Genomic DNA, 20,353 nt, shown 5'->3' with positions numbered 1-20,353 from the left:
AGGTGTCCCTGGGGATACCCCGTCTGAGGAGGCATTCGGGGATTTGTTAGCTGGGCCAGGCCTGGAGCTTCTGAAAGTCCCCAAAATGAAAGGCAGCTCAGGCACTACCCCAGAGCCACAATCCCGTTGCCTCTGCCCCATCTGGACTCATTAACAGCAAATGGATGTGATCAAAGCTTAATTTTATGGTGAGGCACTTCAATGGAGCCTTTTAAAAAAAAACCCACACTAACAAGGAAACCCATCCAGGGAACAATGCCCAGCCCCTCACACCTGAATCCCAACACCACGCCGAGGAGATGGTTCATTACTCCTCCAGGAAGGTTTTAAAAGAGGCTGAAAGCCGCTAAAAATAAAAAGAAAGTCCTCCTGACGGCCTGGATCCCTCAGCTGCGGTGGGGGGACGAGGATGAAAGGGCAGCACCGCTGGTCATTAACACTGCGGGGCTTGTCTTTAATGCATTTTGCAAACGTTTGCCATTATCCCTTGATTTGTTCCTTATTCTCAGCTGGGCTGGGGCTTCAGGTGATGGAAAGCAGCTCCAGGGCAGGCAGAATTCCCGCTCTGACCACGGGGTGACACAGAACAAGCAGACCTGCTGGAGATGTTATTCCAGCAATTCTTTGGGATTTCAGTATTCCAGCCATTCCTTTGGGATTCTTGCCTTGTGCAGCCCCAGTGAAGGTTCTAGAATGACTGGAGAAAGAGAGCCCTGGAGGTGTTTTTAAGGGTGCCTCAAAAATGCAGCTTGGGAACAATAAAGGTGATTTTCAATGACTCCTTGACACGGAGAAGTTCAAACCAACAGCTCAAACCTCCAAAACCTTCAGCTTTTCATAGAATCAGAGAACAATTTGGGTTGGAAGAGACCTTAAAGATCATCCCGTTCCTTCCCATGGAAGGGACACCTTCCACTATCCCAGGTTATTCCAAGCCCTGTCCAACCTGGCCTTGGACTTTCCCAGGGATGGGAAGTGCACAATTTTATTTTCTAGCTCCCTGGTGAGGAGTACTTGGATTAGAGGAACAATCTTCCCCCTCGGTACTTTTCTTTTGGCAGAAACCACAGCTTTTCCCATTCCTTGGGAGGGAGAAGCTCCATTCCCTTGCTCCGTTTCCTCGGGAAAAGCAGACAAAAGATGGGAATATCCTGCTCAGAACTGTCTTCACCAAAACACAGCAGATGGAAGAAGAGACCTTGGCACTGGAAAAGTTGTCCATTATTAGTTGATTATCACCCATCACAAAATCTCTCCTCGAGATTCCTTGGCAGAGGAAGGCACCAGATGCAGGCAGGACGTGGCTGCCTTGAAGGAGAAGAATTAATAAAGCCTGATCTAATTTTTAAGCTGGAGTTTAGCTGACAGCTCATGATTTTAAAGCACCAAACAGAGCCCAGCTGTAATTAAAGCAGGACAGGAGAGAGGGAACATTTTCAAAGCTCTTCAGGCTCAGTGCTGAGCCACAGCTCTGGATTTGGGACCATTCCCAAGGGACAAAACCTAAATACCTTAAGCTTAAACACCTGGCCATGCTCTTGTGAGCTGATAAATATCAAGTGCTGTCAGTGCCTTGGAGGGCAATGAGAATGGGAGTTAAAAATTTGGGCCCTTTACTCAAATTTCTCCCAAATATCTTGCGAGGCCACAGGGAAGAACTCTCACTAAATGAGCAGAGTTCGAGAGTTCACTGAAACCTGAAAAGCAGCAGCTGGGGAACCAGTTTGTCTGGAATATTGGGATAAATGGGCTGTTCAGTGCTCTTTGATGGCTCTGAAATAGCCAGCATCAGCCCTGAGGCCACAGGAGTGGGACTGGGAATATTTGGATCCACTGGTGCCATAGGGAGCCAAGCTGGAGCCCTATTCCAGCACCAACACTAAAATAAAAGAGTAAAACAATAAAATATAGGAGTAAAACCAGCCCTGAACCAACTAAATCCACTTTTTTTCAGCCAACAGAGGAAAGAGGAGAATCTAAATTCCCTCTTTTACTGATGAGTGGTTATCCCACCCGGAGCGATAACACCATTTTCCCACTTTTCTCTCTGGCACATCCAGGGTTTACAAAGGGCTGCAGGTTTTAGAATGTATCAGTTCCATTCAAACCCTTGTTGAGCAGCAAAATCTCTTTTCATGGTCTCCAATCTGACAGCCTGCTGTCCTTCTTCCCAGGAAAATCCATTATTCCAGTATCAGCTGTTACTCTGGTTATACCACTTCCCACTACAACTTTGCTACCCAAATGCTCTGAACTCCAAGGGATTTTTTCTTGTTTTAACCATAACTCTGCCTGTTTCAATGCAGGTGATGTTTGAATTTCTATGGGATTTATCCTGAGAGGTCCTGAGTGAATTCACCCCACAGACATGAGCCCAGGATCTGCTGGAATTCTCTCCCCACTTTAAATGTGATGTTGCAGGAGCCAAATGAGCACACAAACGAGGTCTGGGAGAACTCTTATTTACCTGGCACAGAGGAAGCTTTGCTCCAGTGAACTGGAATATTGATGAAGAGCAAAATGTACATTTGTTGTTTTTTTTTTTTAAAAACGGAGAACATGAACCATAAAATCTGCTTATTGCTGTATTACTGTGGCCAGGCAGAAGAGTTTCCCTCCTCTAAACACTCGATTCAATATTTAGGATTTCACAGAGTCCCTGATTGGAACACAGAGTGAACATTTCCTGGGGCCAGCCCTGCACAAGCCCAGTAAATGCAGAATCGATCACAGCCAGTTAAACACAGAGAGGGGAGGCTGCCACGAGGGTCTGGAAACCCTGCGAGGGTTCAGAAATAAACCAGTGGCTCTGCAGTTTGAAATTCAGCCCCCAGAGCTGAACCACTCGTGGCTTTTCTGGAATATGGGAGGCCGAACCCCAGAGCTGGAGACGAGGCACAAGGACGGGCTGCGGCTGGATGGGAATTTTCATCATGTTCTTTGGTAAATTTGAGATAAACTTGTGCTCCAGACTGGGCTTCACGGCAAGGAAAAACTTCCTTGGAAAGATTTCATGGAATCATGGAATGGTTTGGGTTGGAAGGGACCTTAAAGATCATCCAGTTCCATCCCCTGCCACGGGCAGGGACACCTTCCACTGTGCCAGGCTGCTCCCAGCCCCAGTGTCCAGCCTGGCCTTGGACACTTCCAGGGATCCAGGGGCAGCCCCAGCTGCTCTGGGAATTCCATTCCAGCCCCTCCCCACCCTCCCAGCCAGCAATTCCCAATTCCCAATCTCCCATCCAGCCCTGCCCTCTGGCACTGGGAAGCCATTCCCTGCCTCCTGGCCCTCCATGCCTTGGCCCCAGTCCCTCTGCAGCTCTCCTGGAGCCCCTTTAGGCCCTGCAAGGGGCTCTCAGCTCTCCCTGGATCCTTCCCTTCTCCAGGTGAGCACCCCCCAGCTCTCCCAACCTGGCTCCACTTCCCGAATTTCTAATTAAACTGATTCCCTTCCTAGAGAATCCCAGAACCTGCCAACCTCTCCCTTCACGGATTTTCACTCAGGACATGGATCCAGCGCCTGGGGTGCAGCTGAGCTCTTCCTCACTGCCCTTTGTGTGAAGTGTGATGGTCACTCCCATCAATGACAGCTCGTTTGTCCCAGCAAAATCTAATTTTGCCACTGTCAAGACAGAAAAATGTGACTGGATAACTCCACTTGGAAAGTTTTTCCAAGGAAAAAATGCTCCACTGCCTGTTCTATGCTGCCCCAATGACCTGGACTTGTCTCTCATGACACTTGGATGGTATTTGCAGAGAGGAAGGTAAAAAACCCTTTCCTTTGTGACCTCCTGAATGCCTGTGACACCAGAATCCTTTCCCAGCTCCTAATTTTTACGTCATTCCAGCCTTCCCAGGCATCCAGGAGGAGATCCAGCAGATGGGAGCTGAAGCTGGATCCCAGCAGAGCAGAAATGAGCTCCTGTTTTTAACAGAGGGTGACTGACCACAGGAACAGCTTGGTGTGCTGGGTTCTCCATCTCTGACAGGCTCGAAATCAAGCCCAGGTGCTTTCCTGGGAGAGTCACTGCATTCCCAATGGAATTACGGACTTGATGAGGAAATTCCTGGGTGGAAAAACTTTGCTGGCTGATTATGCTGCAGATCTGATGATTTTATTCTGATTTTGAGCTCGAATTCCACAGCACAAGATGCCCAAGTTACTATTAAAAACCCCCAGCCAGCAAAAGTCCGGTCCCAGGAGCTCTGAGGCTGGAATCTCTACAAGTGGTGGCATTTTCTTCCCCAGCACCAGCGAAGTGAATCTGTCCACCCAAGACACACCAGAAGTGTTCAGATCTCCTGAATTCCCCACAAAATGGGAATTCTCAGCACATGAACTCTTAGCCAGCACCCAGGAGGTTGCCAAAAAGGGGTTGGATCTCCAGCGGGATCATGGTTAAGGTTGGAAAAGACCTCTCAGATCACTGAGTCCAACCATCAACCATGGTCACCACCAAACCACGTCCCCAGGTGCCACCTCCACGTGTTTTTTGAACACTTTCAGGGATGGGAACTCCATCACTTCCATGGGCAGCTGTTTCAATGCTGGACAATCCAGGAATTCCCTGCCAGGGTGGTCTCACCTCCAAAAATCCCAGTGCCAGGACTGGGAGCATCCTCATGAGGAGATGCCTTTCCATAATCTTCAATAAATCCCTGATGCCAAGCTGGCTCCTAACCCAGCTTTGTCACAAGCTTAAAAAGCAGGGAACAGGAAAAGGATCGCTTGGACAAGGACTTTCTTTTATTCCCATTTCACGTGCACTGCAGATGAGCAGGGAAGGGAAAATCTGGTTGGACATAGAGGGAAGTTTGTGACAGTCCCAACTTCCAGCCCCAACTTGAGCCACTGAGATCCTCCTGGAATGCTCCAGCAGCCACAGCAGAATAAGGAATATCAGTGCCTCGGCAGGGAGATCGGCGGGATAATTTAATTGGTCTTTTGTATCTCTCCCTTCTCCGGTCCCGCTGAGTTCTGGAGCTATTATTAAAGGCATTTTTTAAGGTATTTTAATTTACTCCTCCAAATGGATTCCCATCCATTCACTCCCACCAAGTGAATGTTGTCAGGGACATTAGTGGGGTGATAAAATAGCTGCAGCTTCCCGCTGCTTTTAATGTGTTCCATCCACCAGAAAAGTCATTAGCTCTTAGCCTTTAATACACCCTCTGCACTGCTGCACAACTGTTTATCACTTAAAAGCGCCACGCTCTCCCTTTATTAATCAATATACATTTGTGCAAGGAAAAGGGACTCACAGCCACTGATTCCAGCCTGGTTTGTGCTGCAGGAGCTGCAAAAACATCCCTGACATTTTCATCCCCGCCCTTGAATATTCCTAGAAGTGGCTTTTACTCAGGTTTTTACACAACTCCCCCAATTACAGGTGAGCTGGTGGCAAGGTGACAAATTTATTTCACCGGTGGTGAGTGGCAGCTTTCCCTCTCCTTTGTCATCCCTGCTCTAGAACATCATTAGCAGCTGCAACACGACACAAATGGGACGTGGAGCACGGAATTAATGATGCTCAGGAGCAGAGAGCTCATTTTTAATAAATGTTTTCATACAGCGGGCCCAGTTTGGAGAATAAAACCCCTCAGTGTTATTTTTATGTGCTCTGAGATCTGGGGGGTTTTTTTCCCAGTCTCGAAGCCCCAGTATTTAAAATATACTTATCTATTAAAAATGTCTTGCTGGAGACAGTGAATAGGAACGTTCAGGTGGAGGAAGGGTGCTCCTGGAAAGAGACAGCGACCACGACAAGAGCAGCTGAATGATGAAAAACCAAAAGAAATTGGGAAAAAATGGATTGATAAAGGTTTAGAAGGGCTGAGTTCCCAAAAAAAAATGCTGTTGTGTCCCTGGATTGGTGCTGTCCAGTGAGAAAGCTGTAATTATGATCTAAATTCAACAAAATTAATGAAAATGCAAGAGATCACTGGAAAAGAAACGGTGAAATCCAGGAATGACAGGTAAAGGCTTAAAAGGGACCCTGAGCTAAGCCTGGCTGAGCTCCTGGGCTCACAAAGATGTCATTTCACTGAAATTAGCAGCCAATTTGTCAGATTTTGGCATCAGTGTCTAAAAGCCTCATTTGTAGGGGTGAGAGAATGCAGAGAGAGACCAGGCTGATGTCACCAGGGGGTTTTGGTATAGGGGGATCCCAAAAGGTACTCAAACCTCACCCTTAAACACCAAAATTCACCTTCCAGCATCAAAACTCACATTTCTGTCTCACTCCTCATTAACCCAACTCTAATTAATGTGATGAAGAAGTCTTTGTTCACCAAAGCAATCCTTGGCAAACATGGGGAGAGAGCAGAGGCCTTCCTATGGATCCATCCCTCCGAGGCATCCCAAAGAATATCAAAACTCACAGTTAAATTCACTGTATTATTTTCCGTGGCTGGATTTTATGCAGGTTTAAGGCTGGTCTTAAATTTAAAGGAAAAAATATTTCCAAAGGGAATTTCCACCCCAATTTCCACCCAAGAGGCCAGAGGTGGCCAGAGGGTGGCAATTTGGTTCTTCAGGTGTTTCTAATTTGGGTTTCTCTCAAAAGAATGGGCAAAATTTAGAGTTTCCCACATTTCCATTAGAACATTCCAGGGCTGGAATGCTATTTATAGACAAATCCAGTGGAATTGTCTATAAAAAAAGGCAAGGAATTGGTTAGGAAAAGGATAGGAAGGAGAACATTTTCCTCTCAGCTCATTCATTCAGCAGGACCTGAATTTCAATATTTTATTGCACAGGCCAGTGCTGGAACCACTGAACTCCATGACAAGCAAGACACTGGAATTCCCAATCTCCACCTCCTTTGATTCCAAAGGATTTGAAACAAATCCAGTGCTGGGATGGAGAAACCCCAATGCAAGTCAGCAAGGAGGCGCCTCCCAAGCATCTCCAGACAGAACCTGGGCAGAGCTGAGGGCTCCTCCCAGGAAGGACTCAAAAAGCAAAACCACTTGGAAATGGGAGGTGATGGACTCAAGGTCTCCACTCAAGAACAGAACCCAAATATCCTTAATCCTGAAAAAGTTTAATTTAATGGAAGCCTTGGCATTATGCAGAGTTTCCCAAGCTGAAAGCTACGAGAAGAGAATCGTCTCATGTTCTGAAAAATGAAGCAGAGGATTAAAAAAAAAATCTGCCATTCCACTTATTCTCTTGGTTTACTTCTTTTTTTTGCATTTACAAAAACACCTCAAAATTGCAAATTTTGCATTTCTGCATCATGGCACGAGCAGGGGTCAAATGGACCAATTGAAGGGTGACGCAGGGGGTCTGTGCACATCCCAAAAGGGAAAATCCAGCCTGAAGTGCTGCCCCCAAAAAGCACAGGCAGGAGAAAACTCAGGGAAGCTGCACGTGCCAGCATCCCTTGTGATTTATTCAATAAATTCAGCCTTGTGCTCTCCACATCAAAGACCGAGGAGATCACAGCTCTGTCCCTGGATGTCTCCAAAGGATTATCTGGAAATTCCTCATGCGTGGAGGCTGCTCCCAGGATCTGACAGCTCGTGTTAACATTGCATTCATCAAACCACAGTGACCACCCCGAAGCCCCGGAGACTTGGGAATGACAAACTCGGCAACACCAGCCTTTGATTCCTGCCAGGAGAAGCCGGAATGACAATGAGATCCGTGGGCTTGGAGCTAAATGGAAACATTTTTAACCCACTGTTTTCTCCTTCTTTTGTCTCTTCTTGACTCAAACCCCACCAGGTCCAAGGGTGGGGCCATTCCTGAAGGAAGAAGATTCCAAGGAGGAGCCATGGTGTGGGGATGAGAGCTGTAGTCATGTATGCCAATTTCTTGAAGTAGGGATGGATTTGGAAAATGCCAGAGGCCTGCAGGGCACTTTCCCTTTCAGAATGACCTTCTCCACTGGGAAAGCTGGGCCCCACCGGTTTAAGACAGCGTGGGAATGGGACCACTTGGATCTGTGGTGGAGTCTCCATCCCTGGAGGTGTCCAAGAAGGCCTGAATGCGGCACACTCTGAGCTCTGGGCTGGGGACAAGGTGGGGATCAGTCACAGGTTGGACTTGATGGTCTTGGAGGGCTTTTCCAACCTCAGGGATCCTGGGATTCTGTGACTGGCAGGGAATCTCACAGATGGGACACAGACACCACCAAGGCAATCCCAGAATGGTTTGGGTTGGAAGGAACCTTAAAGTCCATCCCATCCCACCCCTGCCATGGGCAGGGACACCTCCCACTATCCCAGGCTGCTCCCAGCCCCAATGTCCAGCCTGGTCTTGGGCACTGCCAGGGATCCAGGGGCAGCCCCAGCTGCTCTGGGAATTCCATTCCAGCCCCTGCCCACCCTCCCAGCCAGCAATTCCCAATTCCCAATCTCCCATCCAGCCCTGCCCTCTGGCACTGGGAAGCCATTCCCTGCCTCCTGTCTCTCCAGGCCCTTGTAGTACAGATAAATCTTGAATCACACACCAAGGACACCTTTGCTTCCCTCAGATCCCAACTATTTTTATCCCAATTTTCCCAAAGGCCTGTCCATTAATCCAAAAAACCAAACCAAAACAAAGCAAAAATTATTCAGCTGCACTTCACAGTTTCTCACACTAAGCACTGAGTATTTCCACACCTTTAACTCCTGGCAAGGAGTAAAAATAACTAAAGGGACTACTCAGCATTTTAGCAACCACCTGCTCCTAACTCAGGATTTCTGTAGTCCCAAAGCCCCACACGACGGCAAAACTCTGCCCCCAATATCCAGCAGAAGGGCAGCATGGAAAAGAAGTTGTCTTTTTCCAAAAAAAACACGTTTGGAGGAAAAAAGAATAAAACATCAAATTGGGAAGCAAAAAACCCACTGGGTCAGCTCGTTGTGGGAGATGTCTGATAACGGCGGCGCTGCCATTGTTCAATCCCCGGCTGGCGCCGTGTCCTGGCTTGCAGTGTATTCTATCACCATCCTCAGGAGCTGCTGGAACCAGGTGGGGCAGTGTTTCCTTGCCTCCTCCCCCCAGACTATCTTTCTGTTAATGGCCCATCATTGTCCTGCCGCATGACTCCCAGATAACTCCCTCCGGACTATCTTCTGTTAATGAGCCTCATCAACACTTGGCCTCATGACTCATTACCCCATTGTGAGATGCTCCACCCAGAGGGAGGAACCAAGCATCCCATCGTGGATATAATCTGGGACTCTGACCACCAGAGACAACCCTTCCCACTGGATTTCCAGAGGACAGGAGCTACACAGCCACCATTGGACTTTCTGAGGAAGAGCAGACTCTTTTACTACAGGATCACCGCTTCAGAGGGCTGCAGCCACCATTCTACCAGACTGCTACCACCACCCTGCCTAACAGGGTGTCAGGCTGTACCTTGACTCTGTCAGTTTGACAGTGTTTTCTTTTACTTTTTTTTTCCTTTTCTTTAATTTCCATCAAATTGTTATTCTGACTTGGTGCCTCCCACTGGTTTGTTTTCAAACTAGTACACGCCGTTCACGAGCAATCCCGCTCAGAAAACGGGCTGGATGAGGCCATGGATCTTCCCTTCCCATGTGGAACTTGTGCATCATTTCCTGCCAGAGCCACCTCCCCTTCCCAGCAGCCAGAGCATCTCCAAGAGGCCTCCCAGGCATTATGGATGGCAGGGAAGGAGCGCTTTGTTTCATCGCCCGTTGTTTTCCCGGTGCTAACGACGCTCCGGCGATTGCCCTGTGGATAAATCCATGCAGGCATTCAGTGGCAAGGCGAGGGAGCCAAACTTGGCATGGATGGAGCCATCCACACAAAACATTCATCTATTAACCAAACAGCAGCGCTTCCAAACCCAGCGGGGTCACAGCGGAGCCCTGCTGGGAAACAGGAATTAACTCGGAGCGGAGATCGTTTGTCTCTGGAATGTTGTCATATTCGCTGTCATATTCGTGGGTGAATTCCAGGCTTTCCTGGGAAGGCAGGTGGCACTCAAGATCGCTCATGGGAGAGGCTTTGGAATGCAAAGAGAGCTGAGGAGAAACTCATCTTGCCCGGATGGAATGGGGGGAATTCATCTCTGATGCTGTTGCAATTAACGGCAGCAAATTTCACTCAGTTTCACACAGAAGGAGAAAACTGGAGTAGCTCAGTTACTACCAGGATACTACTCAGTTACTACCAGGCTACTACTCAGTTCCCCAGGCTTGTGTTTCATTCCTATGTAGAAAAAACATTTCTCGTCTTACCCAGAGAAAAATACGGCCAGGCCTGATGGGGAACATGCATCCAACAGCAGAAGTGTTGGAGAAATGGGATAATCATCCCATTGGGCAGTAAACAGACAATTTGGGGCCATCACTGGGCAAAAAAAAAGGGAATTTTTGGGGAGGAAAGGAGAATTTTTGGGGAGGAAAGAGGAATTTTAAATATTCAGCGGTTGCTGCAACACGTGGTGGGATCTGTATTTACACATCTTCCCCTTCAGCAGCACAAAAAGGCTGAGGGATGTGGCTACACACCAACTTCCCAAAGAAATTTCCTGAACTCCCTCCAAGTGAAGAGCCAATTAAATACCCTTCAGGAATTAATTTCTTTTTGGCCAAACTGCTTTCACAAGCTCCTGTCCCTCAGCAGAATCACGGCAGCTGCACAGAGCACCCTGTGTGAAAAGCGAGGGTTTTTCACCCCCAGACATACAAATCCCATCCTCACTCCCATGTCCCACTCACCCAGGAGTCATTCCCTCACCAGCAGGAATTCAGGAATTCAGAGGCAGAGGGAGTTTTCTGGGAGACCTCAGGGAACAGAAGTGAGGTCAAATGCTCAAGGTGATGCTGAGTGGTTCAGTTCCCACAAAAAGAAAGCGTTCCTGGCTGCTGGATCCCGAGTCCAGCACTCAGATCTGCTTGGGAATGCTGGGAACGGGCCAAATCCTGCTCTTTGCCCTCCTGAGCCAAGGACAATCCAGTGAGTAACCGTGGAGTAAACTCTGCCTAAAGGAGGGGAGGGTTTCACCCTGAGCTGTGACCCCACCCTGAACCAATTTATTTACCGAGCAAAATGGCCCTGATTTTACTGACAGCAAAAAGGGCCCAGAGGGTCAGTGGAAAACACCATTTTATGGACCAATTCCACCACCTTTAGCTAAATATTTGAATATTTACCCCACCACCCATTGAACAATTTGCTGCACCTCCACTGGAAGGCGGCAGAGAAGAGATTTGAGCATTTCCCCGCAATAAGCTGGGAGCACAAACCAGAGTCTGAAAAGCTCTCACATTTTGTTCCTCCAGCAGCTCTCTAAAATTGACTGAAAAAGCAATTACAGCGTTCCAGTTTTCTTCGCTGTTTCTATTTTCGTTTTCCTTTCCTGAGATACACAAAAATAAACCAGGAAGGATGCTGGAGGCTCCACCAGATCGTAAACTGATGGGGAAGCTGGGAGAGAGGGGATATGGGCAGTTAAATTGATGGAAAAGATCCCCAAAGTGCGAAAATACTTTAAAGTCTCACCTGTCTGCTACTTTTACCATGATAAAGGTGTTTAAAAATGGGCGTTATCACGCAATTAAATAAAAAAATAATGAGGGGGTGTGAAATAAATTGCAATAAATGACTTTAAATCTAATTATTGCAGAACAATGTGTTCAGAACATCAACCAAAACCACACAGCTCCTTTTTGAGAGCAACATTTGCAACCTCAAATCAGCTGGAAAAGGAAAGCAACCCCGTGAACAACAACCTCAGCTCTCAACCTGCCCCTTCCTGTGCTGCCATGAACTTTCCAACTGGATGTTCCCTAAATTCCTTTCCATTCCTCTGGAGTCCAGGATGAAAAAAAAAGGGTTGTCTCAAACCTGGACCTCTTAAAAAAGGTGAATCCTCAAATTAAATCAATGGAAAGGGCTGGAATTGAAGCTCTGGTGCCTCCTGGCCACCACTCGCTGCCTGTGGTGTCATTTATTGATTTCCAGTATCATTATTTCAGGACTTTCATGGTTTTTTAAGGCATGGAAATTCCTCCTCTGGCCAGGCAGGTCATTCCCACCTTCATTCCAACCTCTCCTGAAGCTTTGTGCTGCCACCAACCTGCAGGGAATGACCCAACTACAGAAGGCAAATAGGGAATAACCCGTAAGAATCCTTCAACTACGTCACGGCTGCAAGTTAGAATCAGTCACCAGGAGGTTTTAGGGAATGAATATTCTTATTTATATTCTTAACATAAATAAATAAGATTAAACATATGAATTTGAGATGATTTTTGGAAGACTTTGTGCTTGCCACAAATCTGAGCCCTGCCCGAAACTTTTCCTCCTTGATCCATGTCTAAAGGACTTGGAGCAAATTATTCCAGGATTTTGCCTTCTCAGCTCCATTAGGGCAGTTCCTTGATTTTTTTTTTTAATGTTGTAACCCCATGTCAGACCAACATTCTGCAAAACAAAAGTGCAGGTGCTGTTCAACCCCTTCATCTCTTCAAGGCTGGATTGTTTCATGCTCAGGAGCTCAGTTATTCCCATTATTTCCAAAAAGGGGTTTATTTGGGATCTCACACCTTTGCAGGCAACCAAAAGCCTGAACATTTCGATTCCTGGGCTGAACTTTTCCTCACTGCCAAATCAACATTTGGACTTGACTCAGCCCCTATCACTGGGTCATGACACAGAAACCTCAAAATGCTTTTAAACCACACAGGAAATTCCTTTCAATTAAAGCTGATTTTCTTGGCTTCATTAACGAGCCACAAGTGTTGCCAAATTAATTTGAAGAGCCTAAAGACCAAGTAAAGCCTTGACACCCTCTGGTTACTTGTTGGTTTCAACTCAACAGATGATAGATCCTGCCTGCCTGAGGGAATTTGCTATGGATATTCATGGATTTGTTATTACTGTCATTATTAGTATTATTAATATAATTTATATCATTATTATCATTATTCTCTTCGCCACTCTTCCCAGAGTTTCTCTGGAGATGAAACCCGGATGATGTTCTGGCAGCTCCTGAGGGGTGTGATTGGCTTGACAAACCAGCAAACACAAAATTCCTCAGGAAGAACAAGGAATCAAATCCAAATCCCTCCAAACCGCAGTATTTTGACACAGATGAATTCCTTCTAATATTGCTTTTTCAGAAGGAATTCATCTGAGTGTCAGAACATTGCTCTGAACCCAACAGGAGTCCAAGGTGCCAAATTAAGGGATGGATGCTCCTTGAACCTGGGAATAGGAAAATTGGCTTTAAATGGAGCAGAAGTCACCTGGAAGCAGCTTTGTTTTGAGAGGGTCTCTTCAATGACATCCCCAATCTAGGAATGGGTTTTTTCCAAACATTTCTCCCAGTCCCAAAGAATCTGCAGGAGCAGCTGTGAACCCACAGCTCCATTTTCCTGCACCACCCACTGGAATCCAACACCATTCCTGTTTTTCAGCCAGGAAATATTCTTCAGGTGACTCTAAGAAGAGCCAAAGCACACACAAGAGTTTTTCTTTTCAGGTCCATGACTAGACCAGCACCTGGAGCTCTAAAACCTCAGCTCCTGCACATTTTGGCAGTTCATATTCCAGGAAAATGGGCCATGGAATCCCAGACTGGTTTGGGTTGGAAGGGAACTTCAAGACCACCCAGTTCCACCCCATTGCCATGGGCAGGGACACCTCCCACTGCTCCAGGCTGCTCCAAGCTGGCCTTGGACACTTCCAGGCATGGAGCATCCCCAAAATCTCTTTGCTAATTGGGAGAACAGGGATTAATAATATTTTTCATTTTGTGACAGAAAACAACAGAGTGGGAATTAAACAGGGAACTCCCAAAGCGGGTTCAACCTGTCCCTCACAACATTCCTGACACAACCCTTAAAGGAGAAAAAAGAGAGTTAAACAGAGAATCCTCAGTGCCTTGGGCTAAAAGCATCCTGGGGCTCCCTTGGAGGCTGGAATATTTTGTTTGCTTCGTTTCCAGGCTTGTTTTTCTTTTAACTGTGTGTGACTCCCGAGATTACTGAGGGATGTTGTTCACTCAGGGAGGAGTGGGATGCAGCCGAGTGACCAGATCTCCTTCTGTCCTTTCCTGTTCCAGATGCCTGACATTATTTAGACCAATTTTAGGGCCAATGGGATGGATCTCATCTCCCTCCCACTGAAAGAAATCTGCTGCTACTCCAGTGACTTCGAGGTCAGGTGAGATCCAAACTGAGGTTCCATTTCCACACATCCAATGCCTGTCAGTCCTCTCCTCCTTCACCTTTTCCAGCAGCCAGTAATCAGCACCTAATTAATTAAAACAGCCCTGGCCAGAGTTATCCTGTAGAGTTGTAGCATTTCCTCGATTTTCACACCCTGGAGCAGTTTTCTTTACAGGCACAAAGTCCTCAAATATTTTAATTAAACAGCCCATTCCAATGGTTTGAATTCCCCAGGAAATCCTGGATCAGCCCCAGCATGACCAGACCTGGTACCCTCCAACAGTGAGAGGGAAAAGTTTTTCCCTTCTCCACAGTGCAGCTCCCACAAAGCAAAAATCCCAGCACAAAAGCAGATCATTTGCAAAAAACCAAATCACAATTCTGACAGCTTTGTGTGTGCGAGGGAAACTGTAATTTTATTTTATTTTATTTTATTTTATTTTATTTTATTTTATTTTATTTTATTTTATTTAAATGGAAAGGGTCTATTTATAAATTAGAACCAAGAGGGGAAACTTTTCATTTACTGCCTTCCCTCGATTCTTTCAGATGTAAATTCGAGTGCTATGAACCTTCCAGCTGCAAAGTTTATCCACTTCAGCAGGAGATTCCAGAAGCAGGGAGCAAATGCACGGTGCCAGGAGGAATATTTCAATGGAATGGCAGCATCCCTGCACTGTTGCTCATTTTTTAATTCTCCTGTTGACAAGTCCCTGCCTCCAAAATCCCAACTACTCCCACTGAACGCTGCTTGTCAGGAAGGGGCAGCCCCTGCCACACACAAAAAAAAGAGCTTTACACCTTCCCTTTCAACAATAGATTAATGTCTCTTTTGTTCTCCGAGAGAGCCGGGTGTCATATTTCAAAACGTGCTTTTAAGCCAGGTATAATTAAAGCTCTTCGAGAGGAGGGAGGCAGAGAAATGAGCAGCCAAAGGAGTAATAAAGGCATTTTAGAGGGTGCATGAGCTGGAAGGTGCCTCATCCCTCCCTCTCACCACACAGCTACAATTACATTCCACGGTGGGGGAGGGAAAAAGAAAAAAAAAAAAAAAAAAAAGAAAGTAATTATAAAAATGAACTTTTCCTCGAAAAATGAGCACGTCGTCAAAGGATTGCTGCTTTGAACAGCGCAGCGCTTCAAAAGGAGGATGAATTAGTGCTGACAACTCAATAAAGTAGCCATCAATTATTCAAAATGTGATGGCTCTTCTCATGCAGCACTTGTGATTAGGAAAACATTTCAAAAGCTGGAAATGAGAGTTATTCTTCCTCAATGAAATGGGCTTCAAAATGCGAGCGAAGAAAAGTAATGGGACTTTGGAGGAGCCTGGCAAGAACACAGGGAAGTTTCTTCTCTTGGAGCCATCCATCAAATGCTTCACCTGAGACTGTTCCAGGCTGGATTTGGAATTTATGGAGCAAAACAAGCAGAGGGAAAGGAAAAGTATGTGTGATGTGAGAGGGGGACACAACCTTCAGCTGATGGGTGCAGAGAGCCCAGCCCAACCAGGCCCCAAATGAAACCATTGGTGTGTTTTGAAAAAGCAAATATTCAACTTTCCCAGGGAAAAGAAAGTTATGGAAGAACCAGGTTTCCCAGAGAAGTTTGTGGAAGTTTTTGATGTCCCAGGCCTGGAAGTGGCCAAGGCCAGGGCTTGGAGCAACCTGGGATAGTGGAAGGTGGCCCTGCCCATGGCACGGGGTGGAGCTGGATGGGCTTGAAGGTCCTTTCCAATTCAAACCATTCTGGGATTCCATGAAAGAAATTCCTGGAGGAATGCTGGTGATGGAGCAACACAGGTTCCTTCAAATGAAGTTTATCAGACTTTGCCTTTCCAGGTGCTGGATGCTCCTCCTGGAACTGCAGCTCCTCCATCACCGAAACAACCCCAGTGAAGGCAAAGCACTGGTTTAAAATTGCTGAAATCCTGGAAAAAAAGGAGCTGGAGGAAAAATGGAAAACTGGGGGAGTGTCACTCCTGCGGCAGCTGGATCTGTGACTTCACACTGGATTTTCAGCAGCACCCTTGGGCTGAGGAGAAGCTGCTCTGCCTCAGCATGGCAGGGCCCTGCTCTCCTGCCAGGGATCCTTAATGAGTTTGCAAATGAGGAATGTGCAGCTGGGGCTTTAAACAAGGAGGGTGGCCAGGCTGAAAGGTCGCTCCTCTGGCCAGGGAGGTAGCAGGGGCTGGGTCTGACACCAGCCCTGTGAGGCAAAATGAGGATATGAGAGCAATGGTGCTGCTGAGGGAGCCTGGCAGGGCTCTTTGGGTAATTAAAATAATCAATCAAGGCCTGGGATGGAGGCTGGGGGCAGATCCGTGTGGTTTGCTCCCAATTTCTGAGGAAAAACTGACAGCTAGAGGGAAAAAAATAAAAATAAAGTAAATTACAAGGAAGTTTTAGTGCTTTTAAGGGTTGAGTGAGTAGTCAAACCAGCGCTGAAAAGCAGCGGCACAGGCCAGGGTGAGGGTGAGGTCCCTTCATGGAATCCCAGAATGGTTTGGGTTGGAAGAGACCTTAAAGCCCATCCCACCCCACCCCTGCCATGGGCAGGGACATCTCCCACTATCCCAGGCTGCTCCAAGCCCCAATGTCCAGCCTGGCCTTGGACACTTCCAGGGATCCAGGGGCAGCCCCAGCTGCTCTGGGAATTCCATTCTAGGGCCTTCCCACCCTCACAGGGGAGAACATGGCAGACTCTTGCTGAGGTGAACAAAACAGGTTGGTGGCCTCAGGTGGGACCAGGATCAACATTTTGCACCCAACTCTCAGTGGAAATACTCAAGGCCAGGTTGGATGGGGCTTGGAGAAATCTGGGATAGTGGAAGGTGTCCCTGCTCACGGCAACAGGACTGGACTGGAAGGCCTTTAAAGGTCCCTTCTAACCCTTTAAAAGTCCCTTTCAACCCAAAATATTCCACAATTGAATGATTCAGCACTGAGCAAACGAGGGTTATCCAGTTCCTGACCAACTCCAACTCACGACACGGAAGAGGCATCCAGTGATTTCAGGGATTAACGGGATCCAGAGGCCTCAAACACGGGGCTGCTCCCTCCAGGTTGAACATGACTCACATCTGTGGGCTGGTTTGTGAAGCGTGACTTTGCTTCTTTGCTTTTGCAGATCTGAAGAGGACGAAAATAATTCTGCCTCTGAGGGGCACTGCCTGAAAATGTCCACATGCAACTCCCCTGCCCTGGGATGCACTGAACGTGCAAGTGAAACTCGAATTTTTAAAATAAATTGAAGCCCTCACGCTCCGCCTAAAGGGATTGCTTTTGTACAGCTCAGAACTCCCCGGTGGAGAACTCACACATCTGCAGCTGACTTACACAGGAGCTTTCTGAAAGCTTCCACAAAAGGCAGGAACTGCACTAAACGTTCCCCCCAGAGGAAAAATTATCTGAAGAAATATTGGAAGCAACAGGGAGAGTCAGACTCCCACCGAGAGATAATTCTGTCTCTCGTTTTAAGTTGGAAAAGAAGATTTAGCACAAATTCTGCAGTCGGTGGGTTTTACCCTCTTGACATGAAAAATATAAATAAGAGCTGAAAACATCTTGGTTGTAACACCACGCCACTGCAAAAAAAAATTTGAAATATGAGACTCAGAACCATTAAAACTGCTTTAAAATTATCCTTGAATGGGAAAAACCCCAATTGATCAGCCATGCCTGCTCCTTAATGGATGCTGCTGGCTGGGAGCCAGCCTGGAAAGACAATTAATTTGTTTACACTAATAAATAATAACATCCAGCCTCCATCAAAGCGTGGAGCCATCAGCCCTGGTGAGCCATCGAAAGCTGCTGGCTGGGACCATCCTTCTCCTTAATAACCACTTGTCTGACGGGGAGAAAACATTCCAGAAGCTCCCAGGGATGTCTCCTTGGAAAGTCACAAGTGAGTGATTCCATGCATGGAGTGGGTGCTGCGGGAATTGGCTCCAGCAAGTTGTTATCCTGAAAAACAGCTGCACACCCTGACTTTTTAAGGAGGTTTTTTTTGGGGGGATTTTTAGCCGCTGGAGTTTGGCCAGAAAAATATCAGGAGCATCATGGACACGATGCTGAGATAAGAAACAACAGAGGCTTTAAAGGAAAGGAAAAATCCCACTGTGCTGCTCCAGAGTGAAGCAATTTGTATTTTTTTGGAGATGGAGCAACAGGTTTTTAAGGCCAGTGACCAGCTGGGTGGAAAGATTTATCACCTCATTGAGAACCCTACAAGAACAGCCTGTAAGGAGCTGTCCAGGCACTTGTAGCCCAATTTAGGATCGATTTAAACAATTACAGCCTGAAATTTAATGCTGAATAATTTTGAGACAAATGAGTTTCACGGTGATTCAGTCGCTCTGGAAAGGAAAAGAGTTTCAAGTGTTTTACATTTGAGGAGGGAAAAATGGAAAACGAGGCCGCGCTCCGGTAAAATGGAATATTTAGAGAGGACAATTTTTTTAAAGGATAATCTTAACAGCAATGGATGATTCATCCATGAGGACACGATGCTGGAAAATCTCTTATCTCCCAACTAGTTCAGCTCAAACATGTGCTGATAGTGATCCCAAAGCAGCTTTATCAGCCCGAGCAGTGGGGGCTGATAATTCCCGAGTCGTGTTCGAATCACAGCTGCAGAACCTTCAGAGAGATCTTTGGGATAGCAAGGAGTGGGATGGTTAAAGCAGGAACCCATGAACCAGGCAGGAAAAAGCTGGGGGAGAGCTTAATTCACCACATTTCCATCATATCCATGAGGTGATGGGGGCAAAGACTCCAGGCTCCAGCCCTGTCATGCAGAAATAGCCTTTTTTTTTTCCCCTTTAATGGAAAATCCATAGGATTATTTTAGGGAGCTATTTGGATGAGTTGGTTCAAAGAGGCAGCAATTTTTCTTCTCTTTTCAGAGAATTACCCTTCTCTAATGTCAGGAACAAGGAGACCTCCTGACCACACACAGTTTGACCAAGAATAATTCCAGTTCAAAACTATTTCCATCCATCATGAGAAACAAACTGTAGCAACTGGACGAGAAAATTCCAAGCCATTCTGTCTCTTCAACCCCTAACAAACTTTAAGGAGATATATTGATATTAAAGAACACATTTTCATGTGAAATGAAGCCACGAGCCACAAAAAATACTTCATCCATTTTAAGGCTGGTAAAGCTTGGGAAGGAAACTATCCAGGGATTCTGTGCAGTTCCAAAACATTTTAACTCCTGGAAAGAGACTTTTGGCCCCTTTCTAAAGAAGCTGGGACTTCTGGAAATGCTCTTCTGGAATCTGATTTTGCTTTGGCTCTGAAAGGACCATCCCACCCCTGCTGACCCCAGACAGGCACAGAGTCAGTGACCATTAATCCATCAAAAATCCTAGAAATGATAACAATAATCACAGTTATTCCTATTGTTGTATTATAATATCCCTGTATTTTACAGCTCTACACTGGGATAGAAAATGGCCACATAAACCTTGGGATAAAGGTGTTGTTTCCTAAGGATTCTCCAAGTGTTATTCATCCCTGACAAGAGGGTTTCACAGGAAAGAGGGAATAACTTCAAAGGATTAAGAGTTTGACAAGAACAACAGCAAGAGTCAGTTCATTCCTTTCAGTCCCAGGCAACACATGAAATTCAGAATTTTGGGGTGGGATTCCACACTCTCCTGTTCTCCACAGAGCTGGGATGAGGACTTGTTGCTTTTATCACTGTTCCACACTCACAAAGGTGTTTCAAAGACTTCTCCTACACGCACTCCATCTCCAACCCAAATCCCTCACATCTTTTTCTGATGGAGGGAGCCGTGGGGCTCCACATCCACCACCAACAGGGCTTGGGGGGATCAGATCCCATCCCTGCTCCTCCTGGGAGCTTGGAATGTGTATTTATCCTGATTGCACGGTGTATTGGGTTGACCCTGAGTTGATAGGCAGTCTTTAAAACCAATTACGCTTCTCACAATTTATATATTTAAACTGTACAGAAAGGCGGGACTTCCCCTTTTTGTCGGAGCTCGCTTGCTGGGAGGTGGGGGCTCCGGAGCCTCCCGGCCCCGCCGGGCCGGGCCGGGGCCACTGCCCCTTTCCCCCTTTCCCCACGCTGTGGCACGGACCCTGGGTGGCTGGGGGGGGACTGCCTCAGAGCCACAGGCAGCTAAAACCAGCCATGGACTGCTCACAGCTAAACCCATCCAGCGCGGCTTCTGGGG

The 20,353-nt window shown here is 46.8% G+C and overlaps 1 protein-coding gene across 2 annotated transcripts in view; it reads right to left on the bottom strand.

Annotated features, from left to right (window-relative positions):
- The window catches only part of EXOC4 (exocyst complex component 4), a 291,482-nt gene that overhangs the window by 57,371 nt on the left and 213,758 nt on the right, over positions 1-20,353 (bottom strand). Inside the window, exon 12 of one of the 2 annotated variants that reach the window (XM_082281123.1) lies at positions 17,153-17,276. The exons of the other annotated variant lie outside the window; for it this stretch is intronic. Coding sequence (XP_082137249.1) covers positions 17,166-17,276 — 111 coding nt within the window. The 3' untranslated portion in view covers positions 17,153-17,165. Of the gene's footprint in view, positions 1-17,152; positions 17,277-20,353 lie in introns of those variants that run through there. 2 annotated transcript variants of the gene reach the window in all.

Source organism: Coloeus monedula, assembly GCF_965178545.1.
Source record: "Coloeus monedula genome assembly, chromosome: 4".
Lineage (NCBI taxonomy): Eukaryota > Metazoa > Chordata > Aves > Passeriformes > Corvidae > Coloeus > Coloeus monedula.
Note: the sequence above shows the minus strand (reverse complement) of the source record. Positions and strands in the feature narration are given on the sequence as shown.